Source organism: Cervus elaphus, chromosome 4 (assembly GCF_910594005.1).
Source record: "Cervus elaphus chromosome 4, mCerEla1.1, whole genome shotgun sequence".
Classification (NCBI taxonomy): Eukaryota; Metazoa; Chordata; class Mammalia; order Artiodactyla; family Cervidae; genus Cervus; species Cervus elaphus.
Genome location: NC_057818.1, coordinates 59,317,288 through 59,344,536, shown reverse-complemented (window position 1 = coordinate 59,344,536; position 27,249 = coordinate 59,317,288). Strand labels below are relative to the sequence as shown.

General features: G+C 48.8%; 2 protein-coding genes and 1 non-coding gene across 5 annotated transcripts in view; all 3 read left to right on the top strand.

Moving 5' to 3' along the window:
* LOC122692463 (sialic acid-binding Ig-like lectin 5) overlaps positions 1-20,799 on the top strand; it is a 76,159-nt gene extending 55,360 nt beyond the window's left edge. The window contains exon 6 of the mRNA XM_043900043.1: positions 20,117-20,799. Within this exon, the coding sequence (XP_043755978.1) occupies positions 20,117-20,436 (320 nt within the window). The 3' untranslated portion in view covers positions 20,437-20,799. The remainder of the gene's footprint in view (positions 1-20,116) is intronic.
* LOC122692933 lies at positions 1,465-1,572 on the top strand. Its single transcript, XR_006340745.1, has one exon. It is a non-coding gene; the product is annotated as a U6 spliceosomal RNA (small nuclear RNA).
* Positions 17,503-26,415, top strand: LOC122692464 (sialic acid-binding Ig-like lectin 6). Of its 3 annotated transcripts, none has more exons than XM_043900044.1 (8): positions 17,503-17,583; positions 17,701-18,060; positions 18,179-18,457; positions 18,623-18,670; positions 19,772-20,029; positions 21,800-21,893; positions 22,235-22,310; positions 25,768-26,415. In XM_043900044.1, the coding sequence occupies exons 1-8, from the start codon at positions 17,541-17,543 to the stop codon at positions 25,945-25,947; spliced, it is 1,338 nt and encodes a 445-aa protein (XP_043755979.1). In that variant the 5' UTR covers positions 17,503-17,540; the 3' UTR covers positions 25,948-26,415. The 3 variants fall into 3 exon arrangements, with proteins under 3 accessions (XP_043755979.1, XP_043755980.1, XP_043755981.1); XM_043900046.1 differs by having other exon boundaries at positions 17,548-17,583; positions 17,974-18,060; XM_043900045.1 differs by lacking the exon at positions 18,623-18,670.
* Positions 26,416-27,249: the final 834 nt, after the last annotated feature.

Here is a 27,249-nt window from a genome sequence, read left to right as displayed (position 1 = left end):
AAAACCCCCTGACTTTAACTCCCATGTGGGACACGGTTTGGTTGCTCCCTGAATTTGTGTGCCCCAAATTGCAAGTCTTTGATCCCAAATAAGTGCTTTCTGCTTGATCATTGCTTCCTAGGTTTATTTAGATTGATGTTGTATGTATTATAATGTATACACATATGCACACAAACACAATTATATTTATGTTTATATTTAATTGGATTTATATTTACATGTAATCTTGCCAAGGTTTCCTCTGTTCACCTCTGCCCTCCACACTTCCATACCCACCCCTTTCCTTTTGCCTTTTAGGATTATTGTCTATGCCTTGAAATTCCAAGGCCACTTCTCGACACAGTTGTTTCTTAAATTTCATTCTCTCTTCTTGCTCAGATGACTATTATATCTATAGAGCAAGGTGTTTTATAGCCCCTGGGTTTGACTCTGCTTAAAGGGATCCTCTTGGGGCCTTTATATTCACCTGTGGATCATCTGAATCTAGGTGAGCAAGCTCTTCCTCAGATGATCTACACCTAAGCCCCCAAATCCCAAGGGAGGCTGGCCTTGTCTGCCTTCCCCAGGGTGAATTCTCTGTAGTCCGAGCCCATAACCTCCTTTTACAATTCTCCACAGAATTGGTGGGTCCTGGAGGAGCTGTAGTCAAAGCTATGGTTTTTCCAGTAGTCATGTACAGATGTGAGCTTTGGACCATAAAGAAGGCTGAGCACTGACGAATTGAGACTTTAGAACTGTGGTGTTGGAGAAGACTCTTGAGAGTTCCTTGGACAGCAAGAAGATCAAACCAGTCAATCCTAAAGGAAATCAACCCTAAATATTCATTGGAAGGACTGATGCTGAAGCTGAAGCTCCAATACTTTGGCCACCTGATGTGAAGAGCTGACTCATTGGGAACGACTGAAGGCAGGAGGAGAAGGGGATGACAGAGGATGAGATGGTTGGATGGCATCACCAACTCAATAAACATGAGTTTGCAAAAATTCCAGGAAATATTGAAGGACAGGGAAGCCTGGCGTGCCACTGTCCATGGGGTCACAAAGAGTTGGACATGACTGAGCCACTGAACAGCAAGAGTTGCGTGGTTGGGTTTGTGGACTGAAACACTCTCTCTCTTCTGGCCATGGTGAGAGGCAGAACACAGAAGCTCAGAGGGACAGAGTCTCTGTCTCCTAGGCACTTCTCTCACCACAGCTCACTTCTGCGCATCAGGTCATACTTGCTGACTTTTCTCAGCCAGAAACAGCCTCTGTCCAGTTTCATGTCTGGTCTCCTGAACTGAACCCATGGGAGAGGATGGGTGGATGTACAGATCAGTCCTTGGCTAGTGTCCTGGTCCCTCCCCTACACTGCTCTGACCTAATGGGATTTACCCCTGCAGGCTACATTTTCCAGATATCTTTATTAGCTAGCCTCCCACTGGGTTCAGTTAATCAAATGCTGGAGATTAAAATCAAGGAAGAAGTGCTCATGATTCAGCAGCATGGATATTAAAATTGGAATGATACAGAGAAGATTAGCATGGCCCCGTGCAAGAATCACACACAAATTCATGAAACGTTCCATATATTTTGGATTAACTGTCCCAAGAAAGTAGAAGAGGGCCGTTTCTGTACCAAGAGGTGACTTGAGTTTACATGTTGAATGCTGTAATCAAGAACAAATAACTAGGCTCTACAAGTTAAACCATCCTGTTTTCTCTTTAAAAAATACATCAAGGAAGAAAATGTAAAATCCAGGGTATTTATTTCTTCCCCTCTCTTTGCATTGTGCAACCTCTCTGTCAGTGACTGCACCCCACCTCTGAGCTTCTCCCAAGAGAGAAAGCGTGCCATGGTTTTGGAGTATCTATTCACAGGAGACAAACTCCAGCTGCTCATCCTGGGGTCTATTTATCTCCTGCCTCCTTACCAATCTTGGGGTTCATCCCAGATCTTTCATTCTCGTTTCTCTTCCCAAGCATCCACATTCTCCCTTAGTCTGAAATGTGTTTCCTTGTGCAATCATCAATTTGTAGATCTGAGTTATTTCGATGTTATTTTTGTGTTATTCCTGCTCCTTGCAGTTCTTTTTTAACTCCTATCCTTCCCATGACCCTGAAATGCTTCATGTTATCATAAATGACGAGGGTCATTTCAGATTCTTTGCTTCAGATCCTCACTCTGACCCACTCTCCATTTCCTGAAATCTGCCTCATTGTGACCTTATGGCCACTATTGTCCACTTTTCTAGGTTACGCTTCTGATGATGGAAAAATCACCTGAAAATTCTGCCCAACTGGACTTGCTGGCATTTTCCCAAGTAACTGTATTTTCCTCACTGTTGTTATTGTTCAGTTGCTAATTCATGTACAACTTTGCAACCCCGTGGACTGCAGCATGCCAGGCTTCCCTGTCCTTCACTGTCTCCTGGAGTTTTTGCAAACTCATTGAGTTGATGATTCCATCCAACCATCTCATCCTCTGTTGCCCCCTTCTCCTCCCACCCTCAGCTTTTCCCAGCATCAGGGTCTTTTCCAGTGAGTCGGCTCTTCACATCAGGTGGCCAAAGTATTGGAGCTTCAGCTTCAGCATCAGTCCTTCTAATGAATATTCAGGACTGATTTCCTTTAGGGTTGACTGGTTGGATCTCCTTGCAGTCCAAAGGACTCAAGAATCTTCTCCAACACCACAGTTCAAAAGCATCAATTCTTAGATGTTCTTTATGGTCCAACTGTCACATCCATACATGACTACTGGAAAGACCAGCTTTGACTATACGGACCTTTGTTGGCAAAGTGATGTCTTTGCTTTTTAATACACTGTCTAGGTTTGTCATAGCTTTTCTTCCAAAGAGCAAGTGTCTTTTAATTTCATGGCTGCAGTCCCCATCTACAGTGATACTGGAGCCCAAGAAGATGAAGTTTCTCATTGTTTCCATTTTTTCCCCATCTATTTGCCATGAAGTGATGGGAATGGATGCCATGATCTACATTTTTTGAATGTTGAGTTTTAAGCCAACTTTTTCACTCTCCTCTTTCACCCTCAGCAGGAGGCTCTTTAGTTCCTCTTGGCTTTCTGCCATTAGAGTGGTATCATCTGCCACTGAGGTTGTTGATATTTCTTCCTGTGATCTTGATTCCAGCTTATGATGCATCCAGCCCAGCATTTCTCTTGTTATACTCTACATAGAAGTTAAATAAAGAATCCCCAAGACTGCATCCTCTGTGAGACTCCAAACTCCTCCCCTGGCTGTAGGGAATAACACTTTGAAGATGACGGCCTCCAATAACTAGTTCAAATGGGTGGGATCAAGTTGTTTGCCTGATGAAACTATTGAATAAACGTGAACAAAGGAAATAGAGAAACCCTGTTGTGCACCATGATAACTACTGGCAGCGAGTACCTTCAGAAATGCTAGTGAACATGTGTTTTGATAGACGGTGGTCAGAGAGGTCAAGCTGGGACTCTGACACAAACTGGAAGTGGCCTAGAGAGACGGTTTCCCTGATGTTGCCACAGATTTGTCACCCACGCGGCACTTGAGGGAAGCTGAGGTGATATAGTGTGGTTTTCTGCGGGCTTTTGTGGGCTCATTGATGGGATGTCTGTTTGCAGCAAACGGTGACAATTCTGTGGGGAGAATAATGGGGAAAGAGATCTGAGAGTTGAATAATGGGTGCGTCTCTAGAGTGAGTGATGTGAGTTCTGTGAGGTAGTGATAGGAGGTCAGCTGAGGTCATTTGCAGGATGAATGATGGAGGATCTGTGAGGTGTGTGAAGGGGGTGTTTTTTGTAATTTAAATTGGATGATAAGTTCATTACTTTTCAACCTTGTATATTTCATTTATGTACTTTTGGTAATTGTCATACACGGTGTTTTTGTAATTTTAAAATTCCAAATGTACCTTAATATCAGTTTTTATTTTGTCTTTTCCTAGGGGCTTGCTCATTTGAGGACAGTGAGCATGTATCTTAAGAGGACCTTCAGTTTAGCTCAGTTCAGTTGCTCAGTCATGTCTGACTTTTTGTGACCCCATGGACTGCAGCATGTCAGGCTTCCCTGTCCATCACCAACTCCTGGAGCTTGCTCAAACTCATGTCCACTGAGTCAGTGATGCCATCCAACCATCTCATCCTCTGTCGTACCCTTCTCCTTCTGCCTTAGTGGATGGTATTGGAGGACATGTGGGTAAGTGATTCATGGCTTGGGAGACTGTAGGGTTTGGGAATTGACTGAGAGTCTGGGAGCTTCAGGGACTGCAGGACTTGAGGGTCATGTTGTAGCACACTTGGGGGGGCAGTGAGTGGTAACAGGAGTTGGTAGCATGGGGTGCTGAGGATAGCTGAAATTGTGAGCATGTAGAGGCCGGTTGACTGGAGGTGTAGGAGACAGTGATGGGAGTTTGTGACTGCATTGCTTCTGGATGGTGAGTGTTGACAGTCTTTGGGGAAACAGTCATTGTTGGCTCTTCTTTGGGTCCCAGTGAATGTAGGAAAAGTCAGTGACTGGCAGTTGAACAGATGCTTGATGGGTTTCCATTGGAGTGCCATATTTCGAGCCTTGTGTTGGGGATTATTTGGAGATTTGCAAAATTAATAGCGTCCTTGGAAGGAAAGGTATGACTAACCTAGACAGCATATTAAAAAGCAGAGACATTACTTTGGCAACAGAGGTCCGTCTAGTCAAGGCTATGGTTTTTCCAGTAGTCATATATGGATGTGAGAGTTGGACTATAAAGAGGGCTGAGCGCAGAATTTATGCTTTTGAAATGTGTTGGAGAAGACTCTTGAGAGTTCCTTGGACAGCAAGGAGATCCAACCAGTCCATCCTAAAGGAGATCAGTCCTGGGTATTCATTGGAAGGACCGATGATGAAGCTGAAACTCCAATACTTTGGCCACCTGATGCGAAGAGCTGACTCATTTGAAAAGACCCTGATGCTGGGAAAGACTGAAGGAAGGAGGAGAAGGGGATGACAGGATGAGATGGTTGGATGGCATCACCAACTTAATGGACATGAGTTTGGGTAGGCTCCGGGAGTTGGTGTTGGACAGGGAGGACTGGTGTCACTGGCAGCTCATGGGGTCGCAAAGAGTCGGACCTGACTGAGCGACTGAACTGAACTGAACTGAGATAGATTAATGATTTTCAGAGCTTGGGCCATGTCAGTGACTCAGGGGCATTTCAGGATCCTCTGGCAGCCTTATCTCCAGACAGGAGATAATCAGTGATTCAGTGTCCTGATGATACAGATCTGTGGGTTTTCCAGGTCATGGTGCGAGGTTGGGTATGGTGAGTTTAACTTTTCTCTTTGTTGGAAAGGCTGGGCTATGTAGGGTGTCATGGATAGGCAGTGAAATGTCCAGGAGCTCAGAGTAGGCACAGCAGACATGGCCACTCCAAAACTTAAGCTGTCTGAAGGCAACAGGAAATGGAAATGGTGATCATGTGGGAACCACATGGGATAGTGGTGATTGTGTGCAGTTTAGAATGAGGCAGATGTTGGCCTGATTCCCTGTACATCCTTTTACTTCCTTTTTGGCCTTCAGGCAAGTTAGGTAACAGCACTCAGCCTCCATTTCCTCATCCACAGAATGGGTATAATAATGAACATAATATTTAGCTGACAGGATTATGTGGAAATTAAACATGGTACCTGATACCTGACTTTTATTTTATTCACTGTTTACTATGTGCCAGGCAGGTGCTAAAGGCTCAACCAGCTTCATCTCCTGTAAGTTTCAAAACTTAAGTCCCTCCTCAGATGCATGTTCACTGTCCTCAAATGAGCAGGTCTCATGAACCAATGATATAAAACCCAACAGTAAAACTACACTTGAAGTTTAATGGTTACAAAAGTACTGATGCACATCCATACAGAAAAACAAAAGGAGAGGGTGAAACTTCATGAACCATACATCCAACTTGCCCCCAACACTCAGAAACTCATCATTTACCCCACAGACTCCCTGTCACTCAGCCCAAAGACCCTCTCATCATTCACCTTACACAGTCCCCATCATTCACCCCCCTCCCCAATGGCCTGGAAGAGATCCCTCTCCTCAAAGACCCCGCCCCCTATCACCCACTGTAAATCTCCTCCATCACTCACCCTGGACCCACCCCCAATAACTCATCCCACAGATTCCCCATCAGTCTCCCCAGCACATCTCTTCTAACAGACACACGCTTCCTCAGCCAGACCATGGTTTCCTTGGTAATACGGAAGGCCTGTGGACAAGGAAAGAAGGCCCCTTGTGGTTTGCTGTCTGCAGGAGGATCCAGCTTGTCTCAGGGACAGGGAATCCAGATCTTCCCCTCCTGTGTCTGTCCCCTGGTTTTTGAGAACCATCCCTGGGGCCGGGGGACAGTTGGGGAAGTGATCCACTGCTTAGGGGACCGTAGGAGGCAGTGAATGATTGGGAGTGGGAGCTTCAGGTATCAGAGAGCTTTGAGGTTCACATTGTAATACATTCAGGGGGCCAGTGATTGAGGACCTATGAAATCAGTAAGATGGGGGACTAAGGGAAGCATATGGGAGCCACTCGACTAGAGACCTTGGGCAGTGAGTGTTGAGGTCCTTTGTGAATGGATGAGTGGGTCAGTGTTGGCATCTCCTTTGGTCCCTGAGGACACGGTAAGGGCCAGTGATGGGCTGTTGAGCAGATTGATGATGGTTTCTTGTTGGAATGAGTTACTTGAAACCCCAAATTGGGGACTATTTAGGGTCCAGTGTTTGTCAAGTGCGAAGCAGGTGCTCAGGGCTTCACAAGCCTCATCAAATGTCACTTTCACACCTGTGATTAATACCTTCCTCCACATTTTGGAAAATAAAACTAAAGTCATAGCTTCATATTCTCACAGTTATAAGGTGGCAGAGCTGTGATTAAGTTTCATTAAGTGTAGTCCAAATCTCTTGTGGGTTTTATGTTTTATTGCTGTTCAGTTTTCCTGATCTTTGTCTACCATCAGTGCCTAGCCCCGTGCCCTTCTCCATGGGTCCCCAGAAATTGATGTAGAGAGACTGGTGGATGAGTGGCCATGTGGTCACTGCCTTTCAAGGGCTTATTGGTGCCTCTGCAGAGCCCCTGGGTCAGGCTGCATTGTCGAGGCTACAGGATCCTCCTTCCCAGCCCAGCCCCACTCTCTCCTGCGGCTCTGATGCCCACCATCTTTGGGCTCCTGGAGTTGTCAGAGCAGAAGCCCAGAGGGGACTTGCCTGCTGACGTGAGTTTGCCCCAGAGGCCCCAGGTCTTCAATGGAGCATGTGAAATAAGCAGGAGCAACTCCCACCCCAGGGACTGTTCTCCAGAACTTGAGGGCAGGCATGGGAAGCAGATGATTCTGGACCTCCTGTTCTAGAGAGTCTACTCAGCAATGAAATGAAGTGAACTGCCAACGCAGGGACCAACCTCATGTAAGAATCCCAAGAAGCCAGCCATGAAAGAGTACGCAGTTACGATTGCATTTCTCTGAAGTTCTCATGTGGCCAAAACTAAGCTATGGTGATAGGAAGGCTGTCACAGGCGAGGGGTAGTATAAGGAAAATTTGAGCAGTGATGGAAATATTCCACATCTTGGTTGGGGTGGATGTATCCATTTATCAAAACTCATTAAAACATGTGCACTACACATAAATACATAATATAAAATTATTTATTATATATAGATCTGTATGTTATATATAAGTGTATATCATATATGTGTATATATATGTATATGTGTATATATGTGTATGTGTATATATGTGTACATATGTGTGTATATGTGTACATATATGTGTATGTGTGTATATATGTATATATAACATATATGTATATATGTTATATATAAGTGTATACCATATATGACAAAATATGTAAGATACTGTAATGGTGGATATGACATTATGCTTTTGTCAAAACCCATAGAACTGGATAACACAAAGAGAGAACTTAAGTGAAAACTATGGACTTTAGTTAACGGTACTGTGTCAGTATTGGTTCATTAACTGTAACAAATACTCTAGACTAATGCAAGATGGAAGAATGTGAGGGGGCTGAGGTGCATACGGGAGCTCTCTGTAGTATCTGCTCAATTTTTCTGTAAACCTAAAACTGTCCAAAAAAATAAAGTCTATTGCTTATTTAAAAAATTATTTGTTGGGTATGCCAGCAATCCCACTCCTGGGCATACACACCGAGGAAACCAGATCTGAAAGAGACACGTGCACCCCAATGTTCATCGCAGCACTGTTTCTAATAGCCAGGACATTGAAGCAACCTAGATGCCCATCAGCAGACGAATGGATAAGGAAGCTGTGGTACATATACACCATGGAATGTTACTCAGCCATTAAAAAGAATTCATTTGAATCAGTTCTAATGAGATAGATGAAACTGGAGCCCATTATACAGAGTGAAGTAAGCCAGAAAGATAAAGACCAATACAGTATACTAATGCATATATATGAAATTTTAAAAGATGGTAACGATAACCCTATATGCAAAACAGAAAAAGAGATGCAGATGTACAGAACAGACTTTTAGACTCTGTGGGAGAAGGCAATGGTGGGATGTTCTGAGAGAATAGCATTGAAACAAGTATACTTTCAAGGGTGAAACAGATCACCAGCCCAGGTTGGATGCATGAGACAAGTGCTCAGGGCTGGTGCACTGGGAAGACCCAGAGGGATGGGATGGGGAGGGAGGTGGGAGGGGGCATCGGGATGGGGAACACATGTAAATCCATGGCTGATTCATGTCAATGTATGGCAAAAACCACTACAATATTGTAGAGTAATTAGCCTCCAACTAATAAAAATAAATGGAAAATAAATAAAAAATAAGAAATTATTTGTTGGGTATAACTCCATTATTTACAAATGTGCCTAAATATATATTCATTATATGTAAATTATACCACAATAAAAAAATGAAGTAAGACACAGGCAATCACATATAATATGATTGTACTTATAAAAAGTTCAAAAATAGGTTTATGTGAACTGTACTTTCTAGGGAGACATTGGTGATAAAACTATAAAGAAAACATGGAAATGGTTAATGTAAAAGCCAAGATCATGGATACTTTTAGAAGGAGTACACAATGTTGCATACCACGGTGCTGTGACCAGCGACACATAGATTTGATCACATCAAAATGAAGGACAACAGAGATAAATTTAATCGAGAAATGGCAGAATGGGAGTAATTATTTCCTTCATTTAAGCTCACAAAAGCTTTTTAATTATTTAGAATGCACTAAAACTTCCACAAATCAGCAAGAAGAAAAACAAGCCAATATAAAAATAGCAAAGGACATGAATATTTATTTCAGAAATGTGGAAATATGAATGGAAAACAAGTCCACATTGAGATGCTCAAACACACTGGTAATGGAAAAACACCACACGGAAAGCAGATACTGCTCTACACACATCACTGGAAAACCCAAAAGGCAGAAACAGCAAGTGTTGCAGAGATGTGAGCAAATAGGAACTTCATGCTCTATGGTGGGAGTGTGGACTGTTGAGCTATTTGGGGAACTGGCCATAGTTGGTATTTCGAACTGGAGATATTTTGTGAACTGACTGCATTTGCTGTTTGGTAAATCCGTGCAGTGCACACTTACCCATTCATCTTGTGAACATTATACACTTTACCATAAAAAAATTTTCAGCTGATATCAAGTGGAAGTAGCCAGGAAAGGATATGTGTCCTGTAGGATGCCAGTCACAGAAACATTAAAAACAGTATTTATAAAACCATAACTTTGAAATGTAGGGGTGTGTATTGCATTGGTAAACATATTATCCTCTAAGGTTAATAATGGGCTTTCCAGGTGGGGCTAGAGGTAAAGAACCCACCTGCCAATGCAGGAGACACAAGAGAGGCGGGTTCGATTCCTGGGAGGATCCCCTGGGGGAGGGCATGGCAACCCAGCCTAGTATTCTTGCCTGAAGAATTCCATGGACGCAGGAGCCTCGTGGGTACAGTCCAGAGCATTGCGTAGAGTCAGACACAACTGAAGCAACTTAGCACAAGATGAGTAATAGGGATGAGATCAGAGTCTCTAGAGAGGCTGATCGGGAAAACTCCACGGTCCTTCCGTGTAAACCTTTGGGTAGATTTTTTTTTAATTTTTTATTATGTTTTAAATTTCTGGCTGCACTGAATCTTCGTTGCTTTGCTCAGGCTTTGTCTAGGTGCCCTGAGCGGGGGCTACTCTCTGTTGCGGAGCGCGGGCGTCTGGCGGCAGTGCCTTCTCTTGTTGCAGAGCACAAGCTCTAGGTGTGCAGGCTTTAGTCGTTGCAGCACGTGCGCTCAGTCGCTGTGACGCAAGGGCTCTGCTGCTCTGAGGCATGTGTAATCTTCCTGGACCAGGGATCGGACCCATGGCCCCTGCATTGGCAGGTGGATTCTTATCCACTGCGCCACCAGGGAAGTCCCCCTTTGAATAGATAATTCACAGATAAGCATTACAGTTAATTTAAAAAGATGAGAAAGGTTATGTATAATCACATCAATGCAGAGAAAAGACATCATACTGTTTCTCTACTCTTGAATTAGCAGAAGTGAAAAAAAGTCAGGCATACCACGCACTCTCCTGTGAGTAGGGCACTTTTGGAAAACGTCATGTTGGCTTTAAATGGAATTGGAGGAGTCATCTCCACAGACTGTATCAATTAGAAATGCATTTCACTCTAAGTTTAAAAAAAAAAAAAAAAAGCTGACTTTCAGGAACCGTAACAAATAGGGCTTTATTTTTCTCCCAAAACAAGAAGTCAGTGGGAGGTGAGGGGGTGGGAGCTGCAGCTGACTTTAATCCAGTGGGCTGGCAGAACCCAGAGGATTTTAGAGTGTAAAGAAGAAGGAAGGAGAGGCTCAGGGGAAGGCAAGCCCCCAGACCAGAGGCTCGGCCCCTCCCTGATCTTCTCCTTCCTCGGCAGGCCCAACCCTTCTGACTCAGCTGCTTTCCCGGCCTGAGGTCCAGATCTGATTCGTGTCTAGTCAGACTCTTCTGCATAATCCAGTGATTCCCAAACTCAAGACCCAACCCCGCTTCAGCACCACGGACAGCGCCACACCCGCTTCTGGGGACCGCATGCTGTCTTGGCTGCTAAGAGCTATCCCGCTGTGGGTACCTTCTGATGGGAAGAAGTGGGACGGGCTTGGGGACTGGTAATGAACAGGATAAAGGCCTCCCTGTCTAGGTTCTAACCAGGCTTCGAGAAACCTATGTGGGGAAAACAGACCACGAAACTCCACATCTCGCTTAAGGGAAGTGGGAGTTGGTCTTCAGGGGGTGAAAGTCAGGGTTTCAGGGTACGAGACAGCTGTGGCCCCAAGAGAGAAGAGCTCGGCTTTCACTTCCCCACCCCGGTGGCTCAAGGGAGAGAGGGGTATTTCTGCTGAAGAGAGACTGATACACAAGTCACACACTTCAACCCAAGAAGTGTCCCCAGCTCTCTTGCCACCCCCATGGTCGCCCCCACCTCTAAGCTAGGAGAGACTAATCAGATGGTGTCAGGTGAATCCGGATTAGCCTCCGGGGCCCAGAGATGTTGCTGCCACCGTGGCTGCAGCTGGGAGGGCAGCAGACGTGAGGAGGGGGTTTCCGGGTGGGGCTGCAGTCAGAGGCTGTTTCCTGCAGTGGTCCCCGGAGGGTGGTGCAGGTGTGCTCTGTAACCTTCACTGACGGTGGTGAAGCAGGGCCCATGCTTCCCATCCCTTTCACTGCAACCCTTGGGTTTTCTGGACTGACTTTAGCCCACTCAGCATCCACCTTCAGATCCCAGAGGTGTCCGGCAGACACTGTAATCCCCTTCCACCCGCAGACCCCCATCGAAATCTGGAAGAAACTCTCTGAGGCCAGTCCAACATTCTGTGGGGTCCAGGGGCCCACAGTTGCTCTCTAAGCATTAGATTCGCCAAGATGCAGGGAAGTGAGAATGCTTTCGGTTAGAGAAATATCATGTGAAAAACGACTCCCAATATGGGGCTTCCCAGGTGGCCCAGTGATAAAGAATCCACCTGCCAATGCAGGAGACATGGGATTGATCTCTGGGTAGGGAAGATTCCCCTGGAGTAGGAAATGGCAACCTGCTCCAGTACTCTTGCCTGCGAAATCCCATGGACAGTGTACTTTAAAGGGCTACAAAGGTCTCAAAGAGTCAGACACAACTGAGTGACTGAGCATGCATGCACAACTCCTTATATATCTGAATGTGACAAGTAGCCAAGGATCCCCAGGAGAGGACCCTAGAGACAGGAACACAGGTGCTTCTTATCTGAAAGGTGGGGAGAAGTGTTCACGATCCCAGGGGAAGCTGAGGTGGACTCTCAGGATCTCCTTTTTGAGGTCTGAATCTTCTCTCCAGCTTATACCAGAATATCCCAAAATCTACATCCCTTTAACCTGAAGCCCAACTGTCTTAGAGTCTAAATAGCTCAAAGTCCAGTAGGAAGATACTTCCTTCCTCCATGGGACCCAAGGCTCCCTGTTCCTTATTCACCCAGGATATACACATACATATATATAACATACATATATACAACTGATTCACTTTGCTGTACGCCTGAAACTTAACACAACATCATAAATGAACTATACTCCAATGAAAATATTAAAAATAAATAAAATTTAAAGAAGAGACCATGACACCAGCCCTGCATTTTCAGGTGACCTTCCTAGGAGGTGATAGATGTTGCTGTTTAGTTGCTAAGTTGTGTTCGACTCTTTTGCAACCCCATGGATTGTATGTCAGAGAAGGCAGTGGCACCCCACTCTAGTGCTCTTGCCTGGAAAATCCCATGGACAGAGGAGCCTGGTAGGTGGCAGTCCATGGGGTTGCAAAGAGTCAGACACAACTGAGCGACTTCACTTTCACTTTTCACTTTCATGCATTGGAGAAGGAAATGGCAACCCACTCCAGTGTTCTTGCCTGGAGAATCCCAGGGACGACGGAGGCTGGTGGGTTGCCGTCTATGGGGTCGCACAGAGTCAGACATGACTGAAGCGACTTAGCAGCAGCAGCAGAACTGTATGTAGCCCACAGGGATAGCTCCTCTATCCATGGGATTTTCCCAGGCAGGAATACTGGAGTGTGTTGCCGTTTCCTTCTCCAGGGGATCTTCCTGGCCCAGGGATCAGACCCACATCTCTTGTGGCTCCTGCACTGCAGGCAGATTCCTTATGACTGAGCCACCTGGGAAGCCACGGGAGGTGAAAGGGCTATGCATAGAGCCATCTGAGGAGTTCGGCTCATGGCTACAAACCTACAGCTGGTTTTTCAGACCTGATCATAGGCAAAGTCGAAAGCTTTCCTCGGCTGGCTTCATGGGGATGTCTGTGCACTGCAGCCTCTGAAAGGAGTTGCAGTGAAGGACTGCAGACTGCTCTGGCCTGTCATACTCTCCACATTTTTGCATTCCGAGCTCAGAGGACTTCATTCTTGGTCTGTTTATCTGAAGCCTTGGGCAGAGGTCTTCAGGCACCTCTTCTGAGGCCTCCTAATGTGGGGGGAGGAGGAGGAAAACTTGAAGACACTTTGCCCCACTCTGATTCAGGACTCGGTACTTTTCCACTCCCCCCCCCCCGCCCCAGGCCCCAACCCAGGATCCATAGATCCACCACAGCTTCTTGTTCTGGGTCCCTGGTATGTGAAGTGACCCCCATGTCTGTGCTGGTCCATCAGACCCCTTGACAAAGATTCTCCCCTTGGCTCAACTCTAGCCAGGCTCTTCAAGTTCTTTTTTTAAAGAATTAGCCTCCAACTAACAAAGATGGAAAAAAATATAAATGTAATCAAAAACATTTAAAAAATTGATTTATTTTTGGTTGCGCTAGGACTTCGTTGCCACGTGAAGGCTTCCTCTGTTTGCAGAGAGCGGGGGTTTCTCTTTGTTGTGGTGCACCGGCTTTCACTGTGGCTTCTCTTGTGAGCACAGGCGCCGGGCGTGCTGGCTTCAGGAGCTGCAGCACCAGGCCTCAGCAGTTGCGGCTCACTGGCTCCAGAGTCCAGGCTCGGTAGCTGGGGTGCACGGCCTTTCACTGCCCTGCAGCACGTGTAATCTTCCCGGACCAGGGATCAAACACGTGTCCCCTGCACTGGCAGGCAGATTCTTACCCACTGCGCCACCAGGGAAGTCAGTGTAACCCACATCCCTTACCCTCTGTATCTAATGGGCTTCCTCATCCTCCAGCAGCCCACAGCTGCTGTCTGGTCACCCTGTCCTGCCTTCAGCAAGAAGCCTGGTGGGTCGGTTTAGCCAGAAGCTCCCTTTCCCCCAGTGTTTCCTTTCAGTAATTTTCCATCTGCTGACCCCTCACCCTCCTCTTTGGCAATAAATCCCCAGTCTTCCTCATCGTTGTCAGAGCTGAGGCTGGTCTCTTTTCCCCTGCAGGAAACCCCCATTGCGGGGGTCCCTGAACCTATGACAACAGTCCTGAATGAAGTCTGCTTCATGGTTCCTTAAGTGTCATGAGCAGAAACAGAGACACAAATGGAAGGAACAAATGTCTGGTGGCCAAGGGGTGAAGGTTGGGTGGTGGGGTGAATTGGGAGATTGGGATTCGCCTATATATACTACAATGTGTCAGGTTCCCTGGTGGTGCTAGTGGTAAAGAACACGCCTGCCAACGCAGGAGATGTAAGAGATGCAGGTTTGATCCTTGGGTTAGGAAGATCCCCTGGAGGAGGGCATGGCCACCCACTCTGGTAGTGTTGCCTGGAGAATCCCATGGAGAGAGGAGCCTGGTGGGGTCCATGGGGTCGCAGAGAATCGGATGGGATTGAGCACCTAAACAACAGCATTGCATAAAACAAATAACTAAGGAGAATTTATTGTACAGCACAGGGAACTCTACTTTCTGCTCTGTGGTGACCTAAATGGGAAGGAAATTCAAAAAGAGGGGACATATGTGTACGTATGGTTCATCCGCTTTGCTGGGCAGCAGAAACAGACACAGAAGTGTAAAACAACTATACTCCAATAAAGAAAATAAAATAAAAATGAAAATAAGAAGTGCCAAGAATAATTTTTTTTCCCCTTAACAATTAGAATCACATATTTTTCTTTAACACCTCTGCAACCATTCCAGAACATGGGGGAGGCACTGCTTTTTCCATTTAGACTGTTGCTTATATCATCACAGTAGGCGATTAAAGGCTTAATTGTTACTTTCATTTTGACTCAAGTGCTCTAAGCAGCTCCCTCTGACGCTAGCAGCTCAGGCTGTCTCTCCCCACTTGGCTGAGCTCCTGGCCCCAGTCAGGTTCAGCATACCTTCTCGGTGTTTGTCAGGACACCTGGGTCCCTGAGGAGGGGCCCAGTCACAGCGCCTGTAGGACGTGATGCTTGGCCAGAAGCCTGGCCCGAGAAGGGATAAGAAACCACAACAGCCCCCCACCACCACACAGGAGACGTAAGAGATGCAGGTTCGATCCCTGGGTCAGGAAGATCCCCTGGAAGAGGGCATGGCAACCTACTCCGGTATTCTTGCCTCGACACCCTTCTGCAGATCCAGCCAGAGTTAAAGTCACCATCTCTCCCCATGATTGAAGGAGAAAATACCTTCTTATCTCCATTCCAAATGCTCCAAGAACCTGGGCTATTGGCCCCACCCACGGAAATGGTACAGGTAGGAAGGAAGCACTCCTCTGGGGCAGAGATGGAGGGGGCTTCCTACTGCTCAGGGCAGAAGCGGGGTCTTCAAGCTTAAAGGGGAGAGGGCTAAAGGCAGTCAGTCAGAGAAGGCCATAGCAACCCACTCCAGTACTCTTGCCTGGAAAATCCCATGGATGGAGGAGCCTGGTGGGCTGCAGTCTGTGGGGTCGCGAAGAGTCGGACACAACTGAGCGACTTCACTTTCACTTTTCACTTTCATGCACTGGAGAAGGAAATGGCAACCCATTCCAGTGTTCTTGCCTGGAGAATCCCAGGGACGACGGAGCCTGGTGGGCTGCCGTCTATGGGGTCGCACAGAGTCAGACACGACTGAAGCGACTTAGCAGCAGCAGCAAAGACGGTCAGTGGGATTCCACTTCGCCCGCCCCACCCCAGCCCGCATTTGCCTCACTTCTCTGCTCCCTGCTGTCTGGCTGCCACCCCCTCTCTCCCTTCCCTGGCAAAACTCTCATCTGTGTCACCAGTAACCACCTGTTCTCTTCCCGAACAGGCCATCTCGGTCACCACCACCAGCTCTCCCTACATCCCACAGTTAAGCTTAATCAGGGGCATGCGGGCATGCGGGTGTGCGGGTTCCCACTGCCCCGCCCAGGGCCCTCTGCCCCCGCTCCGTGAGTGTGTCTACGTGTCCACCTCCAGGGGCAGCTCTGCTACCTTCTCAGCCCCCGTCTGCCCAGCCTAGACCTGCACATTTATCCTGCTCTTGGCGGTGGCACTTCCATCCCCCGCCCCCCAGTAGCTGGAGTCAGCGCTCAGAGAGTCACTCTAGACATCTCTCTCTCCCCCTGGCCCCCAACGCCTCCCCTCAAATCTCACTTCCCCAAAGTGTCTTCAGTGGCGTCTCTCTTCCATCACCCAGGCTGCTATCTCCCCGCAGGCGTGGTTCTCTTCCTCCCAATCACAGAAGCTTCCTCTTGGCCTCCAGCCTCTCCCTTCCAGCTGTTCCCTACACTGGCTTCAGCAAGATCATGTTATACCTATATGACTCTGTCCCGCTTCTGCTCAAGAACCTTCCGTGGCTCCCGGTTGCCCTTAAATAAAGCTCAGGTTTGTTTGTCTTCCCCCACTGTTTAAGCTAGTCGAGGGTGAGGACTGATTCAAACCTGTCTTTTTTGTTTAGGAAAAAACCATTTTGGCCGTGTTGGGTCTTAGCAGCGGCACACAGGCTCTTTCATGTGGCGCACGGCCTTCTCTCTAGTTGGGGCACGCAGGCTCCAGAGCGCACAGGCTTCAGTAGTTGCGGCACGTGGGCTCAGCTGCCCCAGGCCTGTGGGATCTTAGTTCCCCAAACAGGGATCGAGGCTGCATCCCCTTTGGCGCAAGGTGGATTCTTAACCACCGGACCACCAGGGAAGTCGCCAAATCTGTCCTGTTTTATGTTAGTTTGTGAATGAATGAATGAATCAATCAAGTAAAGGCATGTGTTGCTTCTCTTGCCTCACCCACACCTTCTCCTGCCCCTGGTGCCCATATAAGATGTCTCCAGTTCCATCCCGAACAGGCCGCCTCCATGAGGATTCCCCAGGCCATGACTCTCAGGGAGCTGCATAGGGGAGCCCCCTTATCCAGGGCAGAAAACAGGGCAGGAGCCCCGGAGGCAGGACTCCGGGGCTCCCGTCCTTCCTTGCTGCCTCACTCAGGCAAGCCCCTTGCCCTCTCTGATCCTCAGGGGTCACCTTCCAATATGCAGAAATGGCAGAATGATCTTGGCGGGGCCAACCACTGCTGACTCTCTAAGCCTGAAGTTTCCTCTTAGGGGCTTGTGGCCTGGTTATCTCACCGCAGCTTCCTGTCTGAGCTTCCTCCGCCCTTCCTTTATCTGCAGCTTGGCCTTCTCTTTCAGACGGATCCGGAAGGTGGATCCTGCCCCGGGAGAAATCAGGAAGGGATGCGGCTGTTGCTGCTGCTGCTGCCCCTCGTGCTGTGGGGAGGTGAGTGGGCCGAGGGGCACCGGGAACCGACCCCCCACCCCCCAACCCCCACCCCCGCCCACACACACACTGGGGCGAGGCACTGGAGCTCCAGGCTGACTTTCTCCCTCTGCCCAGCACCCCTAGCTCAGCGCCTGGAACTGCGGCAGAATGTGATCGTGCAGGAGGGCCTGTGCGTCCTCCTACCCTGCACCTTTCCCCATCCCTGGGTTTCCTTTGGAAAGATCTACATGTTTTGGTTCCGGGAAGGGGCAGATACAAAACACGATCCCCTGGTGGCCACGAACAAGCCGGTACAGAAGCTGCATGAGGGGACCCAGGGGCGATTCTCCCTCCCCAGGGAGCCCCAGGCCAGAAACTGCAGCCTAAGCATCACGGATGTCAACGCAGGGGACAGCGGGACATACTTCTTTCGAGCCGAGACACACTTCAGAAAATTCCCATATCTAAACAAGATGTTCTTTCTGAACGTGACAGGTATGGCAGGGGGGCTCAGGGAAAGAAAGGGGCACCAGAAACCAGGGCTGGGGTGGGGACCCTGGGGCAGGCTAACAACATGCCAAGGGGGCCCCATCCTTCTCTCTGCCCTCACCAGCGCTCACCCATCAGCCCCACGTCCTCAGCCCGGGGGCCCTGGAGGCCGGCCGCCCCGGGAACCTGACCTGCTCTGTGCCCTGGGCCTGCGAGCGGGCCACGCCCCCCGTCTTCTCCTGGACGTCCGCTGCCCCCAGCTCCCTGGGCCCCAGGACCCCCTTCTCGTCGGTGCTCACCCTCACCCCACGGCCCCAGGACCACGGCAGCAGGCTCATCTGCCAGGTGAAGTTCCCCAGAAGCGGGGCGATGGTGGAGCGGACCATCCTGCTCAATGTCACCTGTGAGTGAGGGGTGAGGACGCCCGGGGGCCTGAGGGTGTGCGGGCAGGGGGAGCTGGGGTGGGGCCCGATATCCGGGTCTTGCAGCTGAGCACTTGTTTCCATGGCACCAGTGCCCGCCCACTCCCTCGCCACGAATGTTGATCCTGCTTAACCTTCTGTCACAGATGCTCCACAGCACGTGGCCATCAGCATGTTCCAAGGAAACAGGACAGGTAGGAAGAGACCTCTCCCCTCCAGAGTGGGGACGGAACCCAGGTCTCTGCCAGGACAGAGCTTCGTTGGACCTCACAGGACTTTTTGCTCAGTCCTGTTAAGACTCTTTGCGACCCCATGGACTGTAGCCCGCCAGGCTCCTCTGTCCATGAGATTTCGCAGGCAAGAATGCTTGGAGTAGGTTGCCAATTCCTCCTCCAGGGGATCTTCCCCACCCAGGGATCGAACCCACGACTCCTGCGTCTTCTGCATTGGCAGGCGGATTCTTTACCACTAGTGCCACCTGGGAAGCCCTGTCAGAGGACTAACTGGAACATATTTGAGGGCCCAGCTATTGAGGTCAGACACAGGGAGAGTCGGGGAGGGGGGGGAGACAGGGGGGCGGAATTCCGAAAGCTCAGCTCCCAGAAGTTAACCTTCAGCTCACCCACAGCTTTCTTTGGCTAAATTCAAAGGAAGCTGTCACATTCCTTTTGCTTTCTCTCTGATGTTTGTTTTTTTTTTGGGGGGGGGGCGGTGTCAGCAGTTGGCCACACAATGTAGCATGCAGGATCTTAGTTCCCTGACCAGGGATCGAACCCGTGTCCCCTGCAGTGGAAGTGTGGAGTCCTAACCACTGGACCGCCAAGGAAATCTCTCTCTGATGTTTTACCGCCTGCTGTTTTCTCTTCTTTGGCCCATAACTGCGCTTGCTCACTGTATCCTTGTCCACCAGGTCTTCCCTGGTGGCTCAGTGGTAAAGAACCTGCCCACAATATGGGAGACCCGGGTCCGATCCCTGGGTCAGGAAGAGTCCCTGGAGGAGGGCATGGCAACCCACTCCAGTATTCCTGCCTGGAGGGCTAAAGTCCATGGGGTCACAAAGGGTCGAGCACGACTGAGTGTCTCAAACACAAACATGCTTGCCCTGCGCCCTCTGTGCCCCATCTGATGGACAGTCTGGGCAGCTCCAGGGAAACCGCTGGGGCTTCTTCTGAATGCCTGTGGTTCAGACTCTGCCAGTCCCCTCCCCAGAGCGAGTGTGGACATCGCAGGAGGAGAGAGGTCCCAGCTTTGCCCAGCCCATCTGTCTGTCTCTCTGCCCTTCTCTTCCCCCGAAGCCCTCAAGATTCTGCAGAACACCTCGTCCCTTCCCGTCCAGGAGGGCCAGGTGCTGCGGCTGCTGTGTGCTGCTGACAGCAACCCCCCTGCACAGCTGAGCTGGTTCCGGGGGTCTCCCGCCCTGGAGGTCACCGCCATCTCCAGCACTGGGGTCCTGGAGCTGCCTCGTGTAGGGGCAGCAGAAGAAGAAGTGTTCACCTGCCAGGCTCAGAACCCGCTGGGCTCCCAAAATATCTCCTTGAGCCTCTCCGTGGTCTGTGAGTGTGGGGCCCCCTGGGGACAAGATCCCGGGGTTCCAGGGAGGGGAGAGGTGCCCCTGATCCCTCCCATGTCTCCCCACAGCACCCCCCCACAGCTGCTGGGCCCCTCCTGCTCCCAGAAGGACGAGGGTCTGTGTTGCAGCTGCTCCTCCCGAGCTCGGCCGGCTGCCTCCCTGTGCTGGCGGCTCGGTGAGGGGCTGCTGGAGGGGAACTTCAGCAACGCCTCCTTCAAGGTCAACTCCAGCTCCACCAGGCCCTGGGCCAACGGCTCCCTGAGCCTCCGTGAGGGGCTCAGCTCCGGCCTCAGCTCCGGCCTCAGCCTCAACTACGAGGCCCTGAACGTCCACAGGGCCCAGAGTGGGTTTGTCCTGCTGCTGCCAGGTCAGGGGCCTGCCGAGAGCTGATGCCCGAGAGAAGAGGAGCCTGGATCCTTATATGAGTCTGCTAGGGCAGCCAGAACAAAGCACCTCCAACTGGGGGCTTAAGCAGATACACCTCCCGGTGCTGGCGGCTGGAAGCCTGGGATCAAGGTGTCAGCAGGGTTGACTCCATCCCAGGCTGTGAGAATTGTTCCAGGACTCTCCCCGTGGCTTCTGACAGTTTTGCTGGCAACCTTTGGTGTTCCTTGGCTCGTAGGAGCATCACCCCCATCTCTGCTTTCATGTTTTGTGGCTGAGTGCTCAGTCTCTTCAGTTGTGTCCGACTCTTTGTGACCCCATGGACTGCAGCCCTCCAGGCTCCCCTGTCCACGGGATTCTCCAGGCGAGAATACTGGGGTGTGTTTCCATACCCTCCTCCAGTGGAATCTTCCTAACCCAGGGATCGAACCCACAGCCCCCCCCCCCCCGGCAGCTGCTGGAACCCCCTCCTGCTCCCAGGAGGATGAGGGTCTCCTGCAATGGGGGGCAGGTTCTTTTTCATTAACGCCACCTGGGAAGCCTCCCCACCCTCGCTTTTATGTTTACATAGAACATAAAAGCCTGCATGTGTCTGTGTCCAAATTTCCCCTTTCTAGGACATCAGTCATATTGGATTAGTCCCTGCTGATCTCATGTTTTTTAATTAAACAATTTATCTCTGGCTGTGCTGGGTCTTCGTTGCTATGGGGGCTTTGTCTAATTGTGGAGAGCGGGGGCTGCTCTTGAGTTGCGGTACTCATTGTGGTGGCTTCTCTTGTTGCAGAGCATGGGCGCTAGGGAGCAAGGGCTTCTTCAGTCGTTAAAGCTCTCGGGCTCTAGAGGACAGACTCAATAGTTGTGGCGCGGGGGCTTAGCTGCTCTGAGGCCTGTGAGATCTTCCCGGACCAGGGATCGAACCCGTGTCTCCCGCATTGGCTGGCAGACTCCTTCCCACTGAGCCACCGGGAGGCCCTGCTGGGCCTTCATTTTAACTTCATTACCTCAGTAAAGATCTCCTCTCCAAATAAGGTGACATTCTGAGTGACTAGGGGGTGAGGGGACTTCAACATATGAACTTGGGGGAGGGAAACACAAGTCAACTCGAACAGCCCCAGAGGGATGGAACTTGGAGAAGCGGCACCCCGGGGCCCCAGCTGGCGTGGCTGGTGGTAGAAGATTCTCAGTCCTGAGTCCAGGGGAAGGGGCTGGCCCCAGGGTCTACAGGGCGATGGGAACGTCCAGTGACCGAGTCTTGGATGGGAAGTCAAGGGGCAGGCGGGTACACTAACAGAACACAGAGAGGGGTGGCCTGTTGGGAAGATGCCATGTATTGGGGTTGGAGTTGAAACAAGATTCAAATTGTCTACAGGTAAACCACAGCCCAGGGCCGGCAAGGTCTTGGGAGCAGTCGGGGGAGCTAGCGTCACGGTCCTGCTTTCTCTCTGCCTGTATCTCCTCTTCAGGTGAGGCGGGGCTCCAGGGTGGGGGGAGAAGCCCAGGGTGGGAAGGGCTCAGGGTCCTGGAATCTCAGAAGACCTGAGCCGGAGGACCGGGGACTGGTTGGAAAGCCCCCAGGCAGAGAAGGAAGGCTGAGTGACGGCGTGAATCAGCCCGTAAGCAACTGGACCAAGCCTGGGGGTTTCTTCCCCAGCCCCAGTCCAGCTGCTGGGTTGCCCAGGTGGGAGCACCTGGACGCTGGGTCCACGGCCACCACCTCTTCATTCCATGCTCTTCATAGAGGGGATGGTCTGCTTACCCCGTGCCCCAAATTAGCAGGCTGAAATGCCCAGGGCTGTTCCCTTAGAGTGAAGACCCACAGAAAGACCCAGCCGGTGCAAAGCATGGATGATACGAACCACGCCGTGGGCTCCGGCTCCAGGGTGAGTAATGGGGCGGTCGGTCCCATTCAGCTTACCCCTTGTGGGCGACCCCTGGTCCGAGCCCTTGGCATTTCCCTACTAACATCCAGCACTCCCTGGAATTCCACATGGGGTTGTTTAAAACTACTGATTCAACTGCTCTAGCACGGCTGCTTCTGATGAAATATGTAGATAATTTGGTTGGTTGGTTGGGGGGTATTTTGCTTGGTATATCAGATTATCATATTCTCCTAGGGCTTTAGCCTTTTCTTCTCACATTGATTATGGGGAAGAGAATTGGTCCAAACCTAGTCTGTGTCAGACTCACTGAGGACAAGGAAGTAGGATAGAGAGCTTGAGGCATCCTAGCGTCACAGTTTATCACTTCTGATGTGTATTTTTCAAATCTACCGCCCTGTTATTTACTATCAACTTTAATGAGATGTTGTTGTTGTGTAGTTGCAAAGTCGTGTCCAACTCTTTTGCGACCCCATGGACCGTAGTTCACCAGGCTCCTCTGTCCATGGGATTCTCCAGGCAAGAATACTGGGGTGGGTTGCCATTTCCCTCTCCAGCGGATCTTCCCCACCCAGGGATCGAACCCATGTCCCCTGCAATGGCAGGCAGATTCTTTACCACTGAGTCACCAGGGAAGCCCATATTGAGGTATTTACACAGTTTAAATATGAAGTTAAACAAACTTTGACAAACGCATACCTCCTGCAACCATGTCCCCAGTCAAGATAGGGAACACTTCCATCAGGGCCCCAAATTCTTTTATTCCCCTTCTCATTCACCCCCACCCCTTTCCAGCAATCACTGATTTCTACCATTATTGATTCATTTTGTCCATTCTTGAATGTCATATAAATGGACTCATGTGATGCTCAATCTCTATATATGGCCTCTAGTGTTTTATTAAAAGATGTAAAATCCTAAGTGTAGATGCCCCCAATAATGGAGCATTGTCTCTCAAAATAAATCAACAAACACAGACAGAGTTGCAAGGAGAAATAGGCACATCCACAGTTAGGGTTGATTATCTCAAAACTCCTCTCTCAGGAACTGGCAGAACAAGAAGACAGAAAATCAGGTTTTAAATTTAATTTATGTATTTCCCCCTGCAGTTTCTTCTTGGTTGATCTTGGGTAATGGAATCCTTAGTGTGTGTTCAATCCCCATCTTGTCAGAAATCATGAGACATCTTTTCTGTTATGTTACTTTCAAATTTTCAGTAACCTTCTTTTTATCTTTTTTTAATGAGTGTCTCTTTGAGTCACTATAGTATCATGGTTCAAAACATGTACTCTGGAGCTGGACTGCTTGCATTCAAATCCTATCTTATTTACAAGGTGTGTGACCTTGGACAAATGATGTGCTTTCTCTGGCCTCTATTTATTTTCTGTGACATAGGAATATTATTAATATTGGGACTTCCCTAATGGTCCAGTGGTTAAGACTTATTGTAACAAGGCAAGAATACTGGAGTGGGTAGCCATTTGCTTCTCCAGGGGATCTTCCTGACCCAGGAATCAAATCCAGATTTCCCTCACTGCATGCAGATTGTATACCATCTGAGCCATCAGGGAAGCTCAGAGTAGTTATGAGGCATGATGAGAAGAGTTTCTGGCATGGATGAAGCAAGCCCTCCTGATAACCAATCAGAACCTTTCCCTCCTCGAGTAAGTCCCAAAGGCAGTTTGTTGCTGTTGTTATCACTTTATTCCCTGTTGTCTTCCCAACACCTAAAGGAATGCCTAGCTCGTAGATGCACAATATTTCTGGAATAAATCATTGATTCACCATGTTGCTGAATCTCATTTGCTAATAAAATTCTCTGTCTCTATCTTTTGATTGGTGAGGTTCATCCATATACAAATACTTCAGTCATAGTTATTAACAGACACATTTTTTTCCTTTCTGTGTTTTGGCTATAGTAGATTTAAACTATTAACTTACGTATTTTCACCTTGCTTTTCCTTAATATGGGCAGCCTTCTCTCTATCTTCTAAAATAGCCATTTTCAGGGGAATTCCCTGGTGGTCCAGTGGTTAGGATTTGGCACTTTCACCGCAGGGGGGCCTGGGTTTGACTCCTGGTCAGAAACTAAAATCCTGCAAGCTGTGTGGCGTGGCCAAAAAAATAAAGTAAAATAACCATTTTCTCGGACTTCCCAGGTGGCTCAGCTGGTAAAGAATCCACCTGCAATGTGGGAGACTTGGGTTCAATCCCCGGGTTAGGAAGATCCCCTGGAGAAGGGAATGGCTACCCACTCTGGTATTCTGGCCTGGAGAATTCCATGGATTATAGTCCATGGGGTCGCAAAGAGTTGGACACAACTGAGCGACTTTCACTTTCCCAGGTGGCTCAGTGGTAGAGAATCTGCCTGCCAGTTCAGGAGATGCAGGTTCAATGCCTGGGTCAGGAAGATCCCCTGGAGGAGGAAAGGGCAATCCACTCCACTATTCTTGCCTGGAAAATCCCATGGACAGAGGAGCCTGGTGGGCTACAGTTCATAGGGTCACAAAAGAGTCAAGACTTAGTGACTAAGCAACAACAGCAACTGTTTTCTCCTAATCCAAGGATGATCTGTCTGCCTCTCTTCACTACTGTTCGAGGGTTTCTATTTCCCGCTTGCCGCAAAGAGTCGGACACGACCGAGCGACTGAACTGAACTGAACTGATAGCCTGAGGGTGTTGCAGGCAGGCGGCAGATATGAGTGAGGGGATCTGGTTACCATTTTTATTGCAGGATCTGATCTCTACTCTGTCTTCTAGAACCTGCCCACCCCTGCCCTTGCTTTATATTTCAAAATATCTCCTATCAAATTTAGATCTTGAGATGTATTTGTCTGTTAACTGCCTCTCCTAGAAAACCATAAGCAGGATTTCCCTGATTTCCCTGCGGTCCAATGCTTAAGACTCCAAGCTTCCATGGCAGGAGGCATCTGTTTGATCCTTTGATCAGGGAACTAAGATTTTGCAAGCTGTGTGGTTTGGCTAAAACAAACAAAACCACCCCCTCAAAAGAAAAAAAAAACCACATAAAACCACACACTGCATAATATGAGGGACTATGTCTGCTTTTTCCATCACTCCACACACAGCACCTCCTACACACACAGCCTGAACGAAGGATAGCACCCTATTTGGAAAGAACTGGTTTCGAGTCCTGGCTCAGGGGTGCATCTATAGATGTGTGTCTTCAGGAAAACAATGTCTATAATCTCTCTTAGCCCTAGTTTTACTATTCTAAGACACATATGACAATAGTATTCTCTCCTAGCACTTTTAAAGAATATAATGTGATCCATGTAAACACGAAGGGCTGGTCAATCTGAATTAACTATGTTTGAACAAATGAATGGGCAAATGATGAAAGTTCTATCAGTTCCAATTCCATTCCATTGTCTTTGACTCCATAGTTCTCCCAGACCCTGTTGCCTGGATCTGAATCCTTTCTCCTCCTTCCTCTCAGGAACGCCAGCCCCAGTTCTCTACAGAACCCCCTGCAGACCACCCCGCCCCCGCTGGGGCTGGCCCCATCTCAAGAAATGAACAAGAACCTCACTATGCTTTCCTCCGATTTCACAAGCCAAAGCCTCAGAAAAAGGAAGGCACTCACACTGAGTACTCAGAGATCAAGATACACAAGTGAGGAATTCTTTTCTCATGGTCTGGAGCCTGGAAGTCTGAGATCAAGGTGTCGGCAGGCTTGGTTCCCTCTGAACCCTCTCTCCTTGGCTTGGAGATAGTTGTCTTCTCCCCGTGTCCTCACACGGTCTCCTCGCTGTGTGTTTCTGTGTCCTAATTCATTCTTCTTATAAGAACATGAGTTTTCAGCCTGTAACACTCAGCCTCCAATCATTTAAAAACAAATGGCCTTCTTGGCAGTGGTCAGAATTCCCTGGTATGGGTGGAGGACCATAGGACTTGTGACCAAAAGTAGTTGTTGTTCAGCTGCTAAAATCATGTCCAACTCTTTGCAATCTCATGAGCTGCAGCACACCAGGCTTCCCTGGCTATCTTCCCTAACTATCTTCTTGAGCTTGCTCAAACTCATGTCCATTGAGTCGTTGATGCCGTCCAACAGTCTCATCCTCTGTCATCCCCTTCTCCTCCTGCCCTCAATCTATCTTAGCATCAGGGTCTTTTCCACTGAGTCAGCTCCTTGCATCAGGTGGCCAAAGTATTGGAGCTTCAGCTTCAGCATCAGTCCTTCCAATGAATATTCAGGGTTGATTTCCTTTAGGATTGACTGAATTGATCTCCTTGCTGTCCAAGGGACTCTCAAGAGTCTTCTCCAGCACCACAGTTCAAAAGCATTAATTCTTTGGTGCTCTGTCTTCATTATGTCCAATTGTCACATCTGTACATGACTGCTGGGAAAACCACAGCTTTGACTAGACGGACCTCTGTCCAATCTGCTGCCCAGGAGTGGAGGGCTGTGACCAAAAGAACTGAGTTCAGATTCATTTATGTCACTCATCGAATGAGTCACTTTATCCCTCTATGCCTCACTTTACTGTTCTGTGAGCAGGAAAACCATTCCTGTCTAGCTAGACTGTTGTGAGAGAGCAATGAAAGTATACACAGAAAACAGGTAATGAGGATCGTGACACAGAGCTTTTCGTGGACTCTGAACACATAAACTTTTTGCTGACAACTTCTCCTAAGGCTTGGAGGGGCCAGTCCCAGAAGTCACGGAACTGGAAATCAGGCAATGATGGCTGCTCTTACAACTTCTATTAAGCAATATATTATAGATTCTCTCCAGTGCAATAAATGCAAGAAGCAGAAATAAGAGCTATCTGATTCATAAAAGAAGTAAAACAGTCCTTATTCACAGATGATGTAATAATTGTGTGCCCAGAAATTCTAAAGTTATCCACAAAGAAACTGCTAAGACCAAGCATAGAGTTTGTTTTTGTTTAGTTGCTAAGTTGTGTCCGACTCGTTT